This window comes from Equus caballus, chromosome 27 (assembly GCF_041296265.1).
Source record: "Equus caballus isolate H_3958 breed thoroughbred chromosome 27, TB-T2T, whole genome shotgun sequence".
NCBI lineage: Eukaryota > Metazoa > Chordata > Mammalia > Perissodactyla > Equidae > Equus > Equus caballus.
In genome coordinates this window covers 37,797,683-37,812,619 of record NC_091710.1, presented here as the reverse complement: position 1 = coordinate 37,812,619, position 14,937 = coordinate 37,797,683, and the positions used below count along the sequence as shown (strand labels likewise).

The 14,937-nt window shown below is 37.2% G+C and overlaps 1 protein-coding gene across 1 annotated transcript; it reads left to right on the top strand.

The window, feature by feature from the left end:
* The first annotated feature begins 3,516 nt into the window (after positions 1 to 3,516).
* FGF20 (fibroblast growth factor 20) lies at positions 3,517 to 12,696 on the top strand. The gene is made up of 3 exons (XM_001488229.7): positions 3,517 to 4,246; positions 9,638 to 9,741; positions 11,834 to 12,696. The coding sequence occupies exons 1-3, from the start codon at positions 3,961 to 3,963 to the stop codon at positions 12,077 to 12,079; spliced, it is 636 nt and encodes a 211-aa protein (XP_001488279.3). The 5' UTR covers positions 3,517 to 3,960; the 3' UTR covers positions 12,080 to 12,696.
* Positions 12,697 to 14,937: the final 2,241 nt, after the last annotated feature.

Here is a 14,937-nt window from a genome sequence, read left to right as displayed (position 1 = left end):
TTACTCACTTGAATTCAGTTGGATTCATTTGTACCTGGCTGTATTCCATTTCCTCCCTCATTCTTGTTTAATTTATTTTACTTTTTAAAAAATCCAAAACATTAATATTTCCCCAGAAGTCAAAATTCTATAGAAAGTTGTTCTCGAAGAAATGTCACTCCCCCATCTCTTCTACTCCATTCACATCTATCGCAGGTAGTCAATTAATCAGATAACCAATTTCATTAGTTTCTGGCTGATCCATCCTATGTTTATTTGTGAAAAAATAAGCATATACATGTAGAAGTTTCTTATTTTCCTTCTTTCTTACAGAAAAGGTGACATATTATATATAAAGTGTGCTAAAACTTTGCTCTTTTCATTTAATAATATATCTTGGAAACATTCCATGTTAGTTCATAGAGATCTTTCTCAGTCTTGTTTTTTCCAGCTGCATAACTCTGCATTGTGTGAATGTACTATCATTTATTCAATCAGTTTCCTATGTATGGAAATTTGTGCTGTTGCCGATATTTTGTAATTACAAATAATAATAATGTTGGGCAAATGTCCTTTTATTTTATTGGGGGTGTAAGTCATGACTTTTAAATTAGCTGTTTTTCTTTTTCTCAAGTTAAACATATGCAGAATTATTAAAAGGCATTAACTCCTTTTTCATGTATAAAAACAAAGATCCCTGACAATATGCTTGCTGAAAAGCTATATAGAAATCATATGGTCTGGAAAACTGTAACTACATTTTGTGGAAGTAGAAAGTGTACCACATATTTGTATAACAGCAAGGCAAGTGTGGTCTCTAGGAAGTATAGGTAAGGTTGATTAGATTGCAGTGTATACTTAAAAGTTGAATAATGCACTCTTGTAAAACACTCTTCAAAATTATTTAACTTCCCATGATATCATCACAGCATGTGCAAAAAAAATCTTTAGTGTTATCTTTTCCTGTCACATGACTAGTGCAAACAAAAGAAATCCTTATCTTTTTGTTTCTATTCTGGCCCTTTATAAAATGGCATTAAGCACCATTCAAAACTCACACATTAAAGGTTGGGTTTGAGGAAAAAAGATTTATTCTCTATTTAAAACAAATTATATTTGTTAAACTGAAGTTGTCTAGCATCTTATGTGCATAGAAAACTTTACAGTTTTCAAACCACTTTCCTATATATTTTCACGTTTAAGTCTCATAGCAACTCTAGGCATAGTGAACTAAGCAGGAGGTATATTGTACTGCCTTTACAAAAGAGAGAGCAGAGGCATTTAGAGAGTTTAAGAAAATTGCCCTGGGATGTAGGACTCTGGACCAAACCCTGAACTGGAATACAGGACAATTATTTCTCTTTATAAAGTGGGATGTGCCCATCTCATAGGGTCATTGTGGTGATCAAATAAGATAATGCTCTTGAAAATGCTAAAGTTGTACAAAGAGAAGATAGTTCTTTTATTAAAGTATCTGGAAGGGTGACTATATGTAAAATTTCTCCATATTTTAGTCTATATATAAGTAATAAAAGAGATTTGAACAGTCTAAGAGCTATAGATCACACAGCAAGACCTAAAGTGTTCACGTGGGGAAATACTTTATAGACCAAACTAGTACCTCAAGGAGCAAGTGACGATGCTCCAGGCCCATTGTGGAATAATTAACAGCATTACGTGTTGTGCAGAACTTAGACCTTGAAACAAACCTCATTAAAAGGTACTTGATCTTAGTTTTAAACCTTTAAGTATCTCTTCTTTAAAAGTGATCAATGTACGCATTGGCTACTTTAGTTATCCTGCTATGAGATTCATACAACTTTGATCTAAGTTTCTTTGATTTAACACTGCAATTAAGAAGATTTGGTTCAAAGTAAAAGCTCATTGGTTGATGTTTTACACTGCTGTGATAATGTTTACACAGATGTGCTTTGAAATCTTGATTATGGTGGATTTGGGGGTCCTACCACAAGCCAGACTGCTGTGATTTGAAAGGTGAACTAATAGGACATTTACCTGGTGCAACCTTTAAACCAGACTTAGCAATATACATTTCTTAAGTGATTTATCTATTTATTGTTTTTAGCCAGTGTTTTGTTTTATTCCATATCTATCAACAGTAAATCACTTGCTTTAAGGACTCTTTTATAACTTGGTTGCACAAGGGTCAGGACTTAGGGCTGTGGTGATGAAAAGGTGTAACTTTACCTACTTGAAAGCACCTGCCAATTAATTAGCAAAAAAAAAAAACAACAAAAAAAAACCCCTTCAGCACAAATAAAACAGAGCAGACCCATCCATTTGTGCTCCCAGGTTTAGGCTTTTGCTGAACAGACCATGAAACAACACAGAAAAGCTAATCTTTACTGATTCCTGAAACTTTTTGCTCAAGGGAAGCATAAATCTGCCAAATGATTCTCAACTCTTCTGCCACTGAAAAACTTTAACCGAAAGATCTTGAACTTAACTCGTGGTACAAAACCAAAGTTTTAAGGTTTAAGCAGACATGAATCCAACTCCTTCACTTCCAAGACTTTTTATTTCACAAATATGCACAGGCACTCTTCCATGTTTACCAGTAACTGTTCATGTTTCAAAACACATCAAGAATCAACACTGTTTTCGGTTTAGTTGTTTTTATGGTTGAAATGTAAACAAAAAAATTGAGCCTTAAAGAAAATGCAACTAAGAAGAACAGGGAAGTGCTTTTAGATAGGATAAGGGCCCCAGAGGCCACTCATTGTTTATGACACTATTACAGATATTATTTTCTATTCAAAGCAAATATAAGAATGGCCTATTTGGATTTACTCTTAATCCCTAGATTCATGATTATATTATGTTATTATATCATGTTGATTAAAGTCCATGACCTTAACACAGAATTTAAAACGTCTATATGGATAGAAGGCATTCTTGGTTATATCATGTGTTATCTGAGTAAAGATAAACATTAAAGAGAATCTGGGAATGGGGGTGTGTGTGTTCCTAACCTAACCTTGATTATGTAAAGAAAATCCCCCATCTAAATGATAAAAGAAAAGAGTAATGCTTGTACATTTTATTAGTGTTTTAAAATTAGTGAGTTAAACTGTCAAAGCTTTGACTTTCCTTTCATGTATGTCTGGGCAGGTCTAAGCCTCAGGTAACGCCCATTTTCCTTCTCCCTCTCTTACTTTTCTTTGCACCTGTCCACTGCAGGCTCCTCGCAGCTCCCAAAGAGTCCAATTCTCCTCCTCTTCTTTCCTTTTCCTCCTCCTCTCCTCCCCCGTCCCCGTCTTCCCTCCCTCCCTCTTTCCCCTCTTCTATATACCTGCCAAGCTGGCTTCCTTTTAGCAGCAATCTATCACTGCAAAGGAGCTCACATCAAAGGCGGTTGCACAGCAGCAGCCGAACAGCATCACGGTTGTGCCAAAGACAAACGCAAAGAGGAGCCTTGACTGCGCCTCCCCGAAGTTGCTGGCTAGCTTTGGCCAAGTGTGGGAATGATTTTTTGCGACTGCATGGGTAGAGAACCGTCAAGGGCCCCTTTTGGTCACTTCCGAAGAGCAAAAACGTGTTGAGAGGAGGCCGGTTTAAGATTTCAAACAGAACCTCCCCACCGCGCATGAAAGGACTTGATTAGCATATGTCAAGAGGACCGGCATATATACTCGGTGTGTATGTACACAGGACTCTGATCTGATCAGTTTGCGGAGTTGGAGCCCCAGCCCCAGTATTGGCAGCGGCAGCTATAGATGTTTTTGCAAAGCAAGCAGCCGGCTCCCACCTACCCAAGGAAAGAAGATCGCTCCGAGACAGTGAAAGCTTTCCTGCTATCTCAGTGCAAAGTCCATTCAGCGACCTCACAGGAGTAACCGGGCCTTGACTTTTTGCGCGTGTTTTGCTATAATTTTCGCCATTCACCTCCCCATCCCTGCTACACTTTTTGTTGGGGGTCTTTTGTTTTCCGGATTTTCCGCCTCTCCCTCGGGCCTCCCCATGGCTCCCTTAGCCGAAGTCGGGGGCTTCCTGGGCGGCCTGGAGGGCTTGGGCCAGCAGGTGGGCTCGCACTTCCTGCTGCCTCCTGCCGGGGAGCGGCCGCCGCTGCTGGGCGAGCGCCGGGGCGCGGCGGAGCGGGGCGCGCGTGGAGGGCCCGGGGCTGCGGAGCTGGCGCACCTGCACGGCATCCTGCGCCGCCGGCAGCTCTACTGCCGCACCGGCTTCCACCTGCAGATCCTGCCCGACGGCAGCGTGCAGGGCACCCGGCAGGACCACAGCCTCTTTGGTATGTACCGGCACCCCAGCACCCCCCACCCCCAGCTCCTCTTCACCCCCTGCGCCTCCCTCCTCGCCTGCGCCTCCGGGAGGGCTGCGCGGAGCCCAAGGTCCCGGGACCCATCCAGCGCGGAGTGCGGGCGGGGGCTGAAGGGCGGGCCAGCGCAGGAACGAGGAGGACTTTTCCTGCCCGCTTGCAGCTGCAATCTCTAGCAGGCCTGCTGCTCCAGATGCTGGAGGCGGGAGGGGAAAGCGTGGATGCTCCCCACGCACCTTGCTGCCCTTCCTTTCCTGCTGCCTGGGATACCAAGACCTGGACTCGGAATCACATGTATCTTGCAGGCAGTTTTTTAAATCTCTATGTTATTTTCTCCTACTTTCTCTCACATTTCCCCCAGTTTCATCCACTTGAAAATTAATAGCAGGAAGCATTCCGCTTCTTTAAACATGCCCCACAGTTATGCAGTTGATTCTGCGTTCATGGCTGCTGCTCAGAGGGTCGCTCTTGTATAGGGTGTGAGCATTTATGTATCTACCTAGAGAACCGTAAATGTTCACCCGAAGTGGTAACAGATTAACTTTCCGTGGGCCCCGCCGCTACTGTCAGGCTCACCTGGCTGCACTTTGCTGCGCTCTTCAAGTTCTCTTTGGGTGAGAGAGAGAGAAAAAGAAGCCTAGCTGGCTACTGAGCATGCCCAGTCCTTCAGCCAAGATGCTCTTGGAAGCCTGAAAGCAAAGATCTGGGTATTGACCCTATGTAAGAGGAAATGGGGAAGCGAAAGAAGATAGGGGTGGGAACACATAGGGACACATTTCAGAATACCTCCAGCAGTGCCTGGGAGCAGAAGGGGTTAAAAGAAAGGAACAAGCGAATGATTGTTAAGGCACATTGTTAAGACACTAGACTGAGAAATCCTAAGGTTTCTACTGTCGATTACTCCCTAACTAGCTGTGTGACTAGCAATACCCTCACCAGTTTGAGTCTTAGTTTTCTCACCTGTACGATGATGAGATTAAATTAAGTGGTGGCTTTAAGATGCTTTACGGTTCTAACATCCCACGATCTTTCCCCCATTGCAGAAGTTTTCATCATATTAGAGTCAAGGAGATAGCACTCAAAGGATTTGGATCATTAAACTTGGGACATCATTGCAGAGATTTGTTGTATTTTTTTAAAAGGTACCATTTACTTGTCAGCAGCGATGTGAAACTACCCAACACAGAGTCAGCTCCCTTTCCCTTCCTTACCCCTGTGGGATTCTTTGAGAATCTTGTCTCTGAGTCGCCCTCTCTTATCTTGTCCTCATCCCCTTGTTCTTATATCTAATTCCTTTTCTGACTTGTAGCACTCGTTAAAACTTTGGAGAAGTGTAAATCTCGCTTCGAGGGGCATTTGTAGCTCCAAATGTAGAAATGAGCATGTGGTGGTCATTTAGTAGCACTTAAGGGCTTAGAAAATTAACTTTTTAAAACCCATATGTTTGCAGCTTCCACTGATCTCTTCCAAATTCCCATTGACTATGAGTCAAGAGTGTCATGACCCAGTGGCCAACCGTGGGGTCACTTTTGGAAAGTGGTTTCTAAATTGAGGAGGCTGAGATTCTGATTCTAAGGAACGTGGCTGACACCAGGTGGCTCAGTTCTCTTGCCTTTAAGAATTACTGCGCTCCATCCGCTTGTTACAGAAAAATCTTCCAGCTACCAGAAAGATTTAGACATGGACACAAATGCGATAAAGCCCTTAAGTAGAACACACAGAAGTTAAGCTTAGGTAATATTTAGACATCCTGCCTGCAATATATAGCATAGCCATGGAAATTCTGCTTTCAAGACACTTGTAATTCAACTGTAATCTCCCCCAATGACAAGAGTTGCTTCTTCCACTTGCATCTCTGTGTAAGACTGACCCTATGGGAAGAGATTAATAAATATTTGTAGACTTGATAGCATTCATTAAACTCGTATTTAAATCCACTCCTTAAGAAATGAATGTTGCATATCAGAATTACCATCTTATTAGAACTTTTTTTTTGCTAAAATTTTGTGTAATTATTTGGTAATTGCAAAAATATGAGTTAGACTCATTTTGTGCTGATTTGTTACTCTCTGATGGGAGGATACATATCAAAACAGAATATTTACTGTCACACAAGGAGAAGATAACCCACATTAGTTTGGTATCCTAAAGGAGTGCACAGCCTCTATAATGCATTACAGTGCATCCTAGTGGCCTTTGATAGCTAAGACATCATAATTTACTACAAGGGAGTGGAGATGAGAAGAAAGTTTATGTTTAGCCTGTATAACATTATATGCTTCTCTCTATATTTGCCTTCTTTTTCTAGTGTTTCAATTATTAATTTTGAAATTATTTTGCTATTTTTCTTTTAAACATTTCTGTGTCATCAAAGTAAGAATTTTGAAAAAAGCTTAAAAATGGCTATTTGAGATGTTGAAATAAATAATGTGTTTGATAATTATACTAATTTGGCCGTGATTAAATAAAAATGTCAGAATCCTGTATTTTAAAATTTTGAAACCACATCAATAGAAAATAAACAAAAAGGTCCCAGTGGGATTTAAATAATTTCCTGTCTGAGTTAGCTCTACACTTATAACAGAGTTTTTCTGCACAGTAGGATGGCAGGAAGATTTCACCTAATACATAAACATGGAATCATTACTTAAAAAAAAAAAGTTTAGCCTGAGATCAAACGTATTCCTTTAAAGGCTTTTCCTTTATTCTTCCCTATTCTCCACAGATTTGTCTGATGTGGTTGCATTGTGGGTTGACTCACCTGTTTGTTATGATGGGAAAAAAAAAAAAACTGGCTTTGAAAACGATACCAGAAAGACAAAGTACCTTCAAGTCTTTTTATGGGACACTGGGCATTAGAAAATCTATCCAAAATCTGTGATTACCACTTAAGGAAAGTTTTTCATGTCTACTCTTTGTTAAGGAATTAGCTTAGTTGCCACCTCATGTTATAAATAAGAAAGACTTGTCAAATCTCATTTAAGAATCAAATGATTACAAATTGCTCTGCGGTATACTATTTCTTTGAGGAGAAAAAGGATCAGAATTAAAAAGTGTGGCTAAAAACTTTAAGAGGAACACAAAAAACATAACTTTTTTCCCATCATCCCCCATGAGCCCTTGCAAAATTATTTATGCCTGGTTGTGTATGAGGTTTTGGGTGTCATTTAATAATGTTGAAACTATTGAATATAATCATTCTAAGAACATATGTAATTTCTTGTGTTTCTACAACTACATTTTTTTGGGCAAGATGACAGCATTATTTTAAGATGAGGATTAAAGTTTAGATGGTGTACCATTTAGTTTTGCAAGAAAAATGGATACTTTATAAGATCTGTTATATAACTCGTTCATATGGAAATGAAGCTTATATTTTATTGTACTTGAAAACTGGTTCTATTATACTTTCTAATCAGTTAATCAGTTCCTGTCTGTTTTTTGAAAACGAAGAATATCTTAATGTAAATCAGATACTTAAAGAGAATTAAGTTACATAAGAGCCATAGTACACTTTTCAGTTTGAATTTAACATTCAATACAACTTCAAGTAATTATACATTTGTAAGTATGTCCTGGATGAAATTCCACTAATATAACTTCTTCTGTCAATCGTGTTTGGGGCTTCTATTTTTGTTTCTAACAGGAATCACTCACTGAGAAGCTCGATAGTAACTTTGATTTTCATTTGATCCCCATCTCCATATTTGTCATTATAATGGCTATCCAATGGAGTCTGTGTCAATGGCTATATCTTCTCTCTGCCTTAGGCTCTCAATTAGTGACACTGACTCTTTCAAGCCACTTATAGACTATTTAGGAGTGTATTGTTGCTGTAAGATCCTCGATAGCTCTAGTGTTCTACATGATCGCCTAATAGTTTGAAAGAGTTCATTTGAGCTCTTAGCTATGGTTAGACCTTAAGAATCTGTGTTTCTGCTAAAGAGTGAATTAGGCTCTGCACAGACTAGAGCCTTCCGTATAAGCAAATAGCCAGATTTTGTACTTTCCCTTGGTCTTGGGGACATCACGTGTCTAAACAGAAACTTGTACAATAAATTTAGAAATGACTTAAGAGCAGGAATAAGGCTAAATGGTACACGTTTGTACTGTTTGTAGAGCTTAAGAGGGGGTGAAGGGGGAAAAGGTAGAAAACTATTGAGGAAGACAGCTCCAAGCATAGAAAGTATGTCTATATTCTTTTTCACAAGAGTCCAACAAGACAAAGACATAAGTCTAAAAGTTAGTGTTTGCAGTGAAAAAGAGTGATGCAGAGGGAAGTATTAAGGGTTTTTTGGTTTTACTATGGTGTTTTAGTGTATTAAGTGGAGAGTTTTCGATGCTGGTTTACCTATTGATAAGTGAAAATAATTCTAGAAAGTTATTGGTAGCACAATCAACTTGCAGGCTAAATTCTTGATAGTTGGCTATCACCTTTAATGAATTATAAAGTTCTTTTACTTTTTTGGACTATACAATTTATTTTTAAGAATGATGTAACAGGAAACAGCATATTATGTAGTCTATAAAGTTTTGAAACTACAGTATTGTCCTAAAGAAAGAGCGTCCTGAAGTAGAAACATTGGATTAAAGCTCAGAAGATGTGAATTCAAGTATCAGTCCTGTTCATTACAAATGTCATATCCTTAGGCAAGTCAATAAACCTCTTTGAGCCTCAGTTTCTTTATATGTAAAATGAGGGTAATTATATCTTCCATACCTATCTTAGGGGATTGTTTTTGAAGACTAGGTAGGAAATATAAGTAGAAGTCCCTTATAAATCATAAAATAATAAAATATCCATATAAGGTATACTGATTGCTGCTAGTAAAAGATTGACTTGATTGAGAGTAAGCAAAAACAAAACAAAACAATTAGTAGAACATGATGGTAATTAGTGGAATCATGGAGAACTAAGAACACCTCTATTATATATTAGTTTATGATAATAATAGCTTCCATTTGTTGAATGCCTAAATGTGTTAGTCCTTACCTCTCTCCTGTAGGGGGCATTTCACCCATTTGACATATAATGACATTGAAGTTCAAAGAAGACAGATGACTTGCATAGTCAGACTAGCCAGTAAGTTACTGAACTGGAATTCAAACCCAGGTTAGTCTAGTTAAAGGTTCTACACCCTTAACTTACCACGATGAGAAATTTTTTCCTTTTTAGGTTTTTTTTTTTCATCTGTAAAACGGGAGGATCATCATAATAAGATAATTGTATAGCGCTTTTCAATTTACAAAAGACTTTCACCTAAATCATTATTTTTAGCAATATTGGTCTATTACTATCTGGAAGATCCTCATTATCATATGTTCATTAACAAATGCAAATTATTATTTTGTTTATAAATTCAGGTATCCTGGAGTTCATCAGTGTGGCAGTGGGACTCGTCAGTATTAGAGGTGTGGACAGTGGTCTTTATCTGGGAATGAATGACAAAGGAGAACTCTATGGATCAGTATGTATTTTTAAAAAATTGTTGTAATTCTTAAAATAATGACTATCCATTTTGTAAATAAAATATCTACCAATAATGAATGTCATAAGAAATATATAAAATAAATTTATGTAAAAATTAAAAACCTATATCCCGATAAATTACCACGTGTCTGGGCCATAGTATAGTAACTCACTTTCATTTTTTAAGCCTCAAACTTTTCTTTCAGCTCGCTAGTTCTTTTTGACCATTATCCTGGGTTTTTCTACCTTCCTCCATATTTTGATCACTCCCAACAGAAACAGAGAAAAATGAGAGCATTTTCTTCTTACCATGTTACATTCTTTTCACCTTTCCATTCGTTTAATGTAAATTTTCTCTACCTATTATCATCCTCCATCACTAAGTACATGTGACTTACTCACTGATCTTCATATATAGGAGATGAGTGAACGAAATTTTAGGATATTTAAGCAACAACAGAAAATGACAACCACACTGGTTTGACCATATCTACAGTCTTTGATAATTACAATAGCCATGAACTCACTCAGAGTTGCATTAGGCAATTTTTAACTTGCCACTGAGGGTAAAAGCACATTCCTGGGTCTACTATAAGTGTTTTAAATATGGGGCTTAAAGTAAACTTTTCAGGTTAACATTTCATCAGTATAAATTTTGTTGTTGTGTTTTTTTTCTTTTACAACAAAGCAGCAGCAACAACTCAAAAATTAGAGTAACAGGATAATATAAAACTGCACTGGCAGTACAATGTAGATTTTTCTCTTTCACTAGTAACATTTTTATTTGTTCCCAGTTGCTTATTTAATTTTAAGAAAATTGGTAAAGTGTAAATATGTGCCACTCTTCCCCCATCCTCTTGTATGAAATCCCTTCTTAAAGTCAAAGTCTCTCTAACTATCTCCAAAGAGAATTTACTTGTTTATGATTTAGCAAATGGCACTATTTGGTACCTTATTTTTCTTAAAATATCAATTGAGACCACAATATACAGTTACAATCTCAATATACAATGAGAAAAATTGGTTATAGTATTTCAGTAAGTGGTATTCCAGTTAGCGTCTGTTCTTCGTAAGGGCAAAACTTGCCCTTTCTTGGCTTTCTGTCAGCTCAGAAGAAAGAGAAATAATGTCTTGTGTAACAATCATAAGAATAGGATTACAATTAAAAGAGAAAAATATGCACATAATCTTCCTTCTTCATGTATGTGTTGGATTAAAAAAGCTACTATGGCCTATCCCTTAGAATAATACACAGTCCACCTTGAAAAGACAAGACATTGCTGGGCTTTTATTATATTTACCTAATAGGAACATCCAGATAAAAGTTAATCATGGGGAGAGCTGGCCGGGTGGCGCAGTGGTTAAGTTCTCACTTTCCTCTTTGGAGGCCCAGAGTTCGCCAGTTTGGACCCTGGGTGCGGACATGGCACAACTTGGTAAGCCATGCTGCGGTAGACGTCCCACATGTAAAGTAGAGGAAGATGGGCACGGATGTTAGCTCAGGGCCAGTCTTCCTCAGCAAAAAGAAGAGGATTGGCAGCAGATGTTAGCTCAGGGCTAATCTTCCTCAAAAAAAAAAAAAAAGTTAATCATGGAGAATACGTCATCAATTAATATAGTCATAGAGGGAAGATATATGATTTAGAATGATCATCTTGAATTAGGAATTTGGATGTTAGCAAGATCTTGAAATCTTTCAAGATAATGCAAGAGATTTGCTATGTTGAACTTTGTCATCTAATGATGGCACAAGATAAACTACAGGCTCATTTGGTGGTGATGGTGGTAGGAAGGAGATAAAACGGAGCATGAGAAAGTTCTGAGTATTTATTAAGTATTTGAAAATAAAATTGAGAATTGATGTTTAACTTAAAGTTCTTTGAAGTAAACTGCTAGATGGAGTCAGCTGGAAGAAAGAATTCTAGATAACATATGAATTAAAACAAAAAAACACAAAAACAATTTAATCTTCCTCCTTCTTTGACAAGGATATAGTTATAAGCAAAGAAATAAAAATATAGAGCTCAGGCTTTTCTAAGGAAATTCTCTCGAAGGCATCTTTTTAATGGTAGTTACTTTCTTTCTTTTAGGAGAAACTGACTTCTGAATGCATCTTTAGGGAGCAATTTGAAGAGAATTGGTATAATACCTATTCATCCAACATATATAAACATGCGGACACTGGCCGCAGGTATTTTGTGGCACTCAACAAAGATGGAACTCCAAGAGATGGTGCCAGGTCCAAAAGACATCAGAAATTTACACATTTCTTGCCTAGACCAGTGGATCCAGAAAGAGTTCCTGAATTGTACAAGGACATACTGATGTACAGTTGAAGTGTGGCAGTGTCTTTGCTAAAGAACTAAACCACAACCATACTTTCTTATCATAGTTCTCATCATAAAATAATAACCCAGGAAGACGTTCAGAAGGTTACAGAGTCTGCTTTCCACTGGGAGACTGAATTTGGAAAGAATATTGAGAACAAACAAAAAAAATATTTTGACTTGAAGTAGATCAAGATCTCTCTTTATAAGTGGATTAAGTTCCCTTAGGAACACAGGCTCGGTCCTTACTAGTAGATTGAAGCCGAAAAATCTGTTAAACTGTGGATAATGGGAACCCCACCTAGTTTGCTGCTGGTGCCTCACCTCTCTGGATTATGTTTACTTTAAAAGTTACATTAAAAATAGATACTTCATGTTGAAGAAATGGATTGACATAGTTGGCCAAGATTATTGTTACATAAATTCTAAGGACCTTGTATGATTTTCCAAGTTACAGAATTATATGTAAAAAGCCTGGGGGAAATGTGGACTATGAAACATGCCACACCAAGACAGAACATTTTTTTAAAGGATGGACCTATTTATACATTTTCAATTTGCAAATATTTATTATATATATTTATTTATTAAAGAGTTTATTTTTTACTGGTATATGAAGATAATACAAAGAGAAAAAACACAAAAATTCCTTTATTGTGCCATTTCTTTGTTGTGGTGTCTTGGGCTGTGAAGAAGACATCATTATGCAACACATTAAGCATAGAATAAGATCTTGGATTTCTTTTTAAAAATAAAGTATAGCATAGATTATATTTTTTTGCATTCACTTGCCTTCTAAATGTAAAATTGGTTCCTTTGGCCTAGAAAAATGCATTATCAATTTGTATTGAATTCACGCATTCAAAAGGGAATTAAACATTTTTATTTTGTGTTTTGGTTTCATTTCTTTTCAGGTAAAAGTTATTCTATTTATAAAACATATTTTTAAAATGATAAAATTCTAAGTTCCCTAGAGAAAAAACTTTGGTATTTAGAGAACTCGTAATATTGAAAATTATCAAACATTATAGGCAAATTTTGCTTACTTACTTTTTTGATTCGATGTGAGCCCTGCATCATGGAGCTTAATATCTAAAAGTGGAAACAGATAGTAAACAAGTAAACTAACAAATACCATAATTGTGAATTGTGATGTGCTCTGTGAGGAAAACAAGGTTCAGGCATGGAAAAAAAGAGAGAACAAAGTTAGGATGAATCAGAGAAGGCTTCTCTAAAGAGGTGATGTTTATGACGGACCTTAAAGGATAAGAAAGAGCCAGCCAGGCTAAGAGGAGAATCAAAGTCTTACAGGAAGAGGAAACAGTGAGTCTGGAGTCACTAAGGCAAGAAAGAGCTTTGTGGCTAGAGCTTAGTGACCAACTGGCAGAGTGACACAGATGAGTTTAGAAAGCTATGCAGTTACAAATCCTGTAGGTTGTTAAAGGCCTTTCTGAGGTTTTATTTTCTCTTGCCCAGTAGTTGTCAGTGTCACCACTCTTAGATGTGACAGTCAATTTTGGGGATGTGGTAATGATAATGGTAGCAGCTGCCACCAGTTACCAATGTGAAAGGCCTGGTAAAACACAGATTGCCGGGCCCCAGCCCCAGAATTCGATTTGTAGGTCTGGTGTGGGTTCTAAAAATCTGTATTTTTACTGGGTTCCCAGGTCATATTGATGCAGTTGGTCTGGAGACCACACTTTGAGAACCACTGGTCTAGAGCAGTGTTTCTCAAACTTTAACGTACATAAAACGTCACCTGGGGATCTTTTCAAAGGATGGATCTGTTAAACCGTAGCCCTATGGGAGCAGGCTATCTGAGATTTTGCATGTCTAACAATATCCCAGGTGATGCTTGATGCTGCTAGACCATGGACCACACTTTGAATGGCAAGACTGACTGTTCCTTTAATGCTGTCTGGAGTTATTCCTATTAGTTCATCCTCTCATTACTTAAACAAATGACGGTGATGTGTAGGGTGAGCGTAGGGAGTTCAACGTACAAGTTTAATAAAGCTACATGGGAATGTGTGTGTTTGTGTATTGGGGGAGGGTTGTGTGTACACTTGAGTGTCTGCAGCATGAGAGAGAGAGAAATGTTTTAGCTCAAAACCTCTTGGTTTTATGAATGTGAAAAATAGTAAAAAAAATGGTTTAGCAGTAATATTTTAAAAATCTTCAGGATAAAGTAATTCATATTTTTACTTTTACTTAGAAATGAATAGTTTTGGTTCAATGTTTGACACCTGTATTTAAAGTATGTGTTCCAAAGCAAACATTATGCAAGTATTTCAAGTCTTTTGCAAAATGATGCTGGTGCATAAACTTGTATCTATGGAGGAAGTTGTATAATTAAAGAGAGTACATTGATCAAAGATGGCCCACAATAAATATTGTCACCCAATCAAAATTTTTGTGTTTTTGAGATATAACAGGAATATAGGTCTAAATTTTTTTTATTGTGATAACTACTTGCAGTGATTTGAGATATGAACTATGATTGAAGCAATGGCTTTACAAACTCTCGGAAAACTAGTAAGTCACTATATCTTGTATTCTCATTACATTTCTATATTGCCATCTCTTCCTATGTCAGAAAAACTATTTGCATCTGCTGAATTGTACTATTTGAAGAAATGATCTATTAGGTATCTGAATAGATTTCCCTTGGTATTCCTAAATGGAAATGGTGTGTGAACATATTAATTCATATATGGAAGGGTAATAATTTGGTTTATTATCAAATCAATATTTTGAAAACCATTTATTATATCCTTAGCATGCTTGGTGAATATGTCACCCATTAGTCAACCTCTTGCTTCTTTAATTTTCTTTTATTTTTAAATATTGTATTAGCAGTCATGTAT

Excerpts from the sequence above, each read along its gene's own strand:
- FGF20 (XM_001488229.7), top strand. The coding sequence starts at position 3,961 with ATGGCTCCCTTAGCCGAAGTCGGGGGCTTCCTGGGCGGCCTGGAGGGC. Across the intron at positions 4,247-9,637 it reads GCAGGACCACAGCCTCTTTG|GTATCCTGGAGTTCATCAGT; the intron begins GTATGTACCGGC and ends TTATAAATTCAG. Across the intron at positions 9,742-11,833 it reads AAGGAGAACTCTATGGATCA|GAGAAACTGACTTCTGAATG; the intron begins GTATGTATTTTT and ends TCTTTCTTTTAG.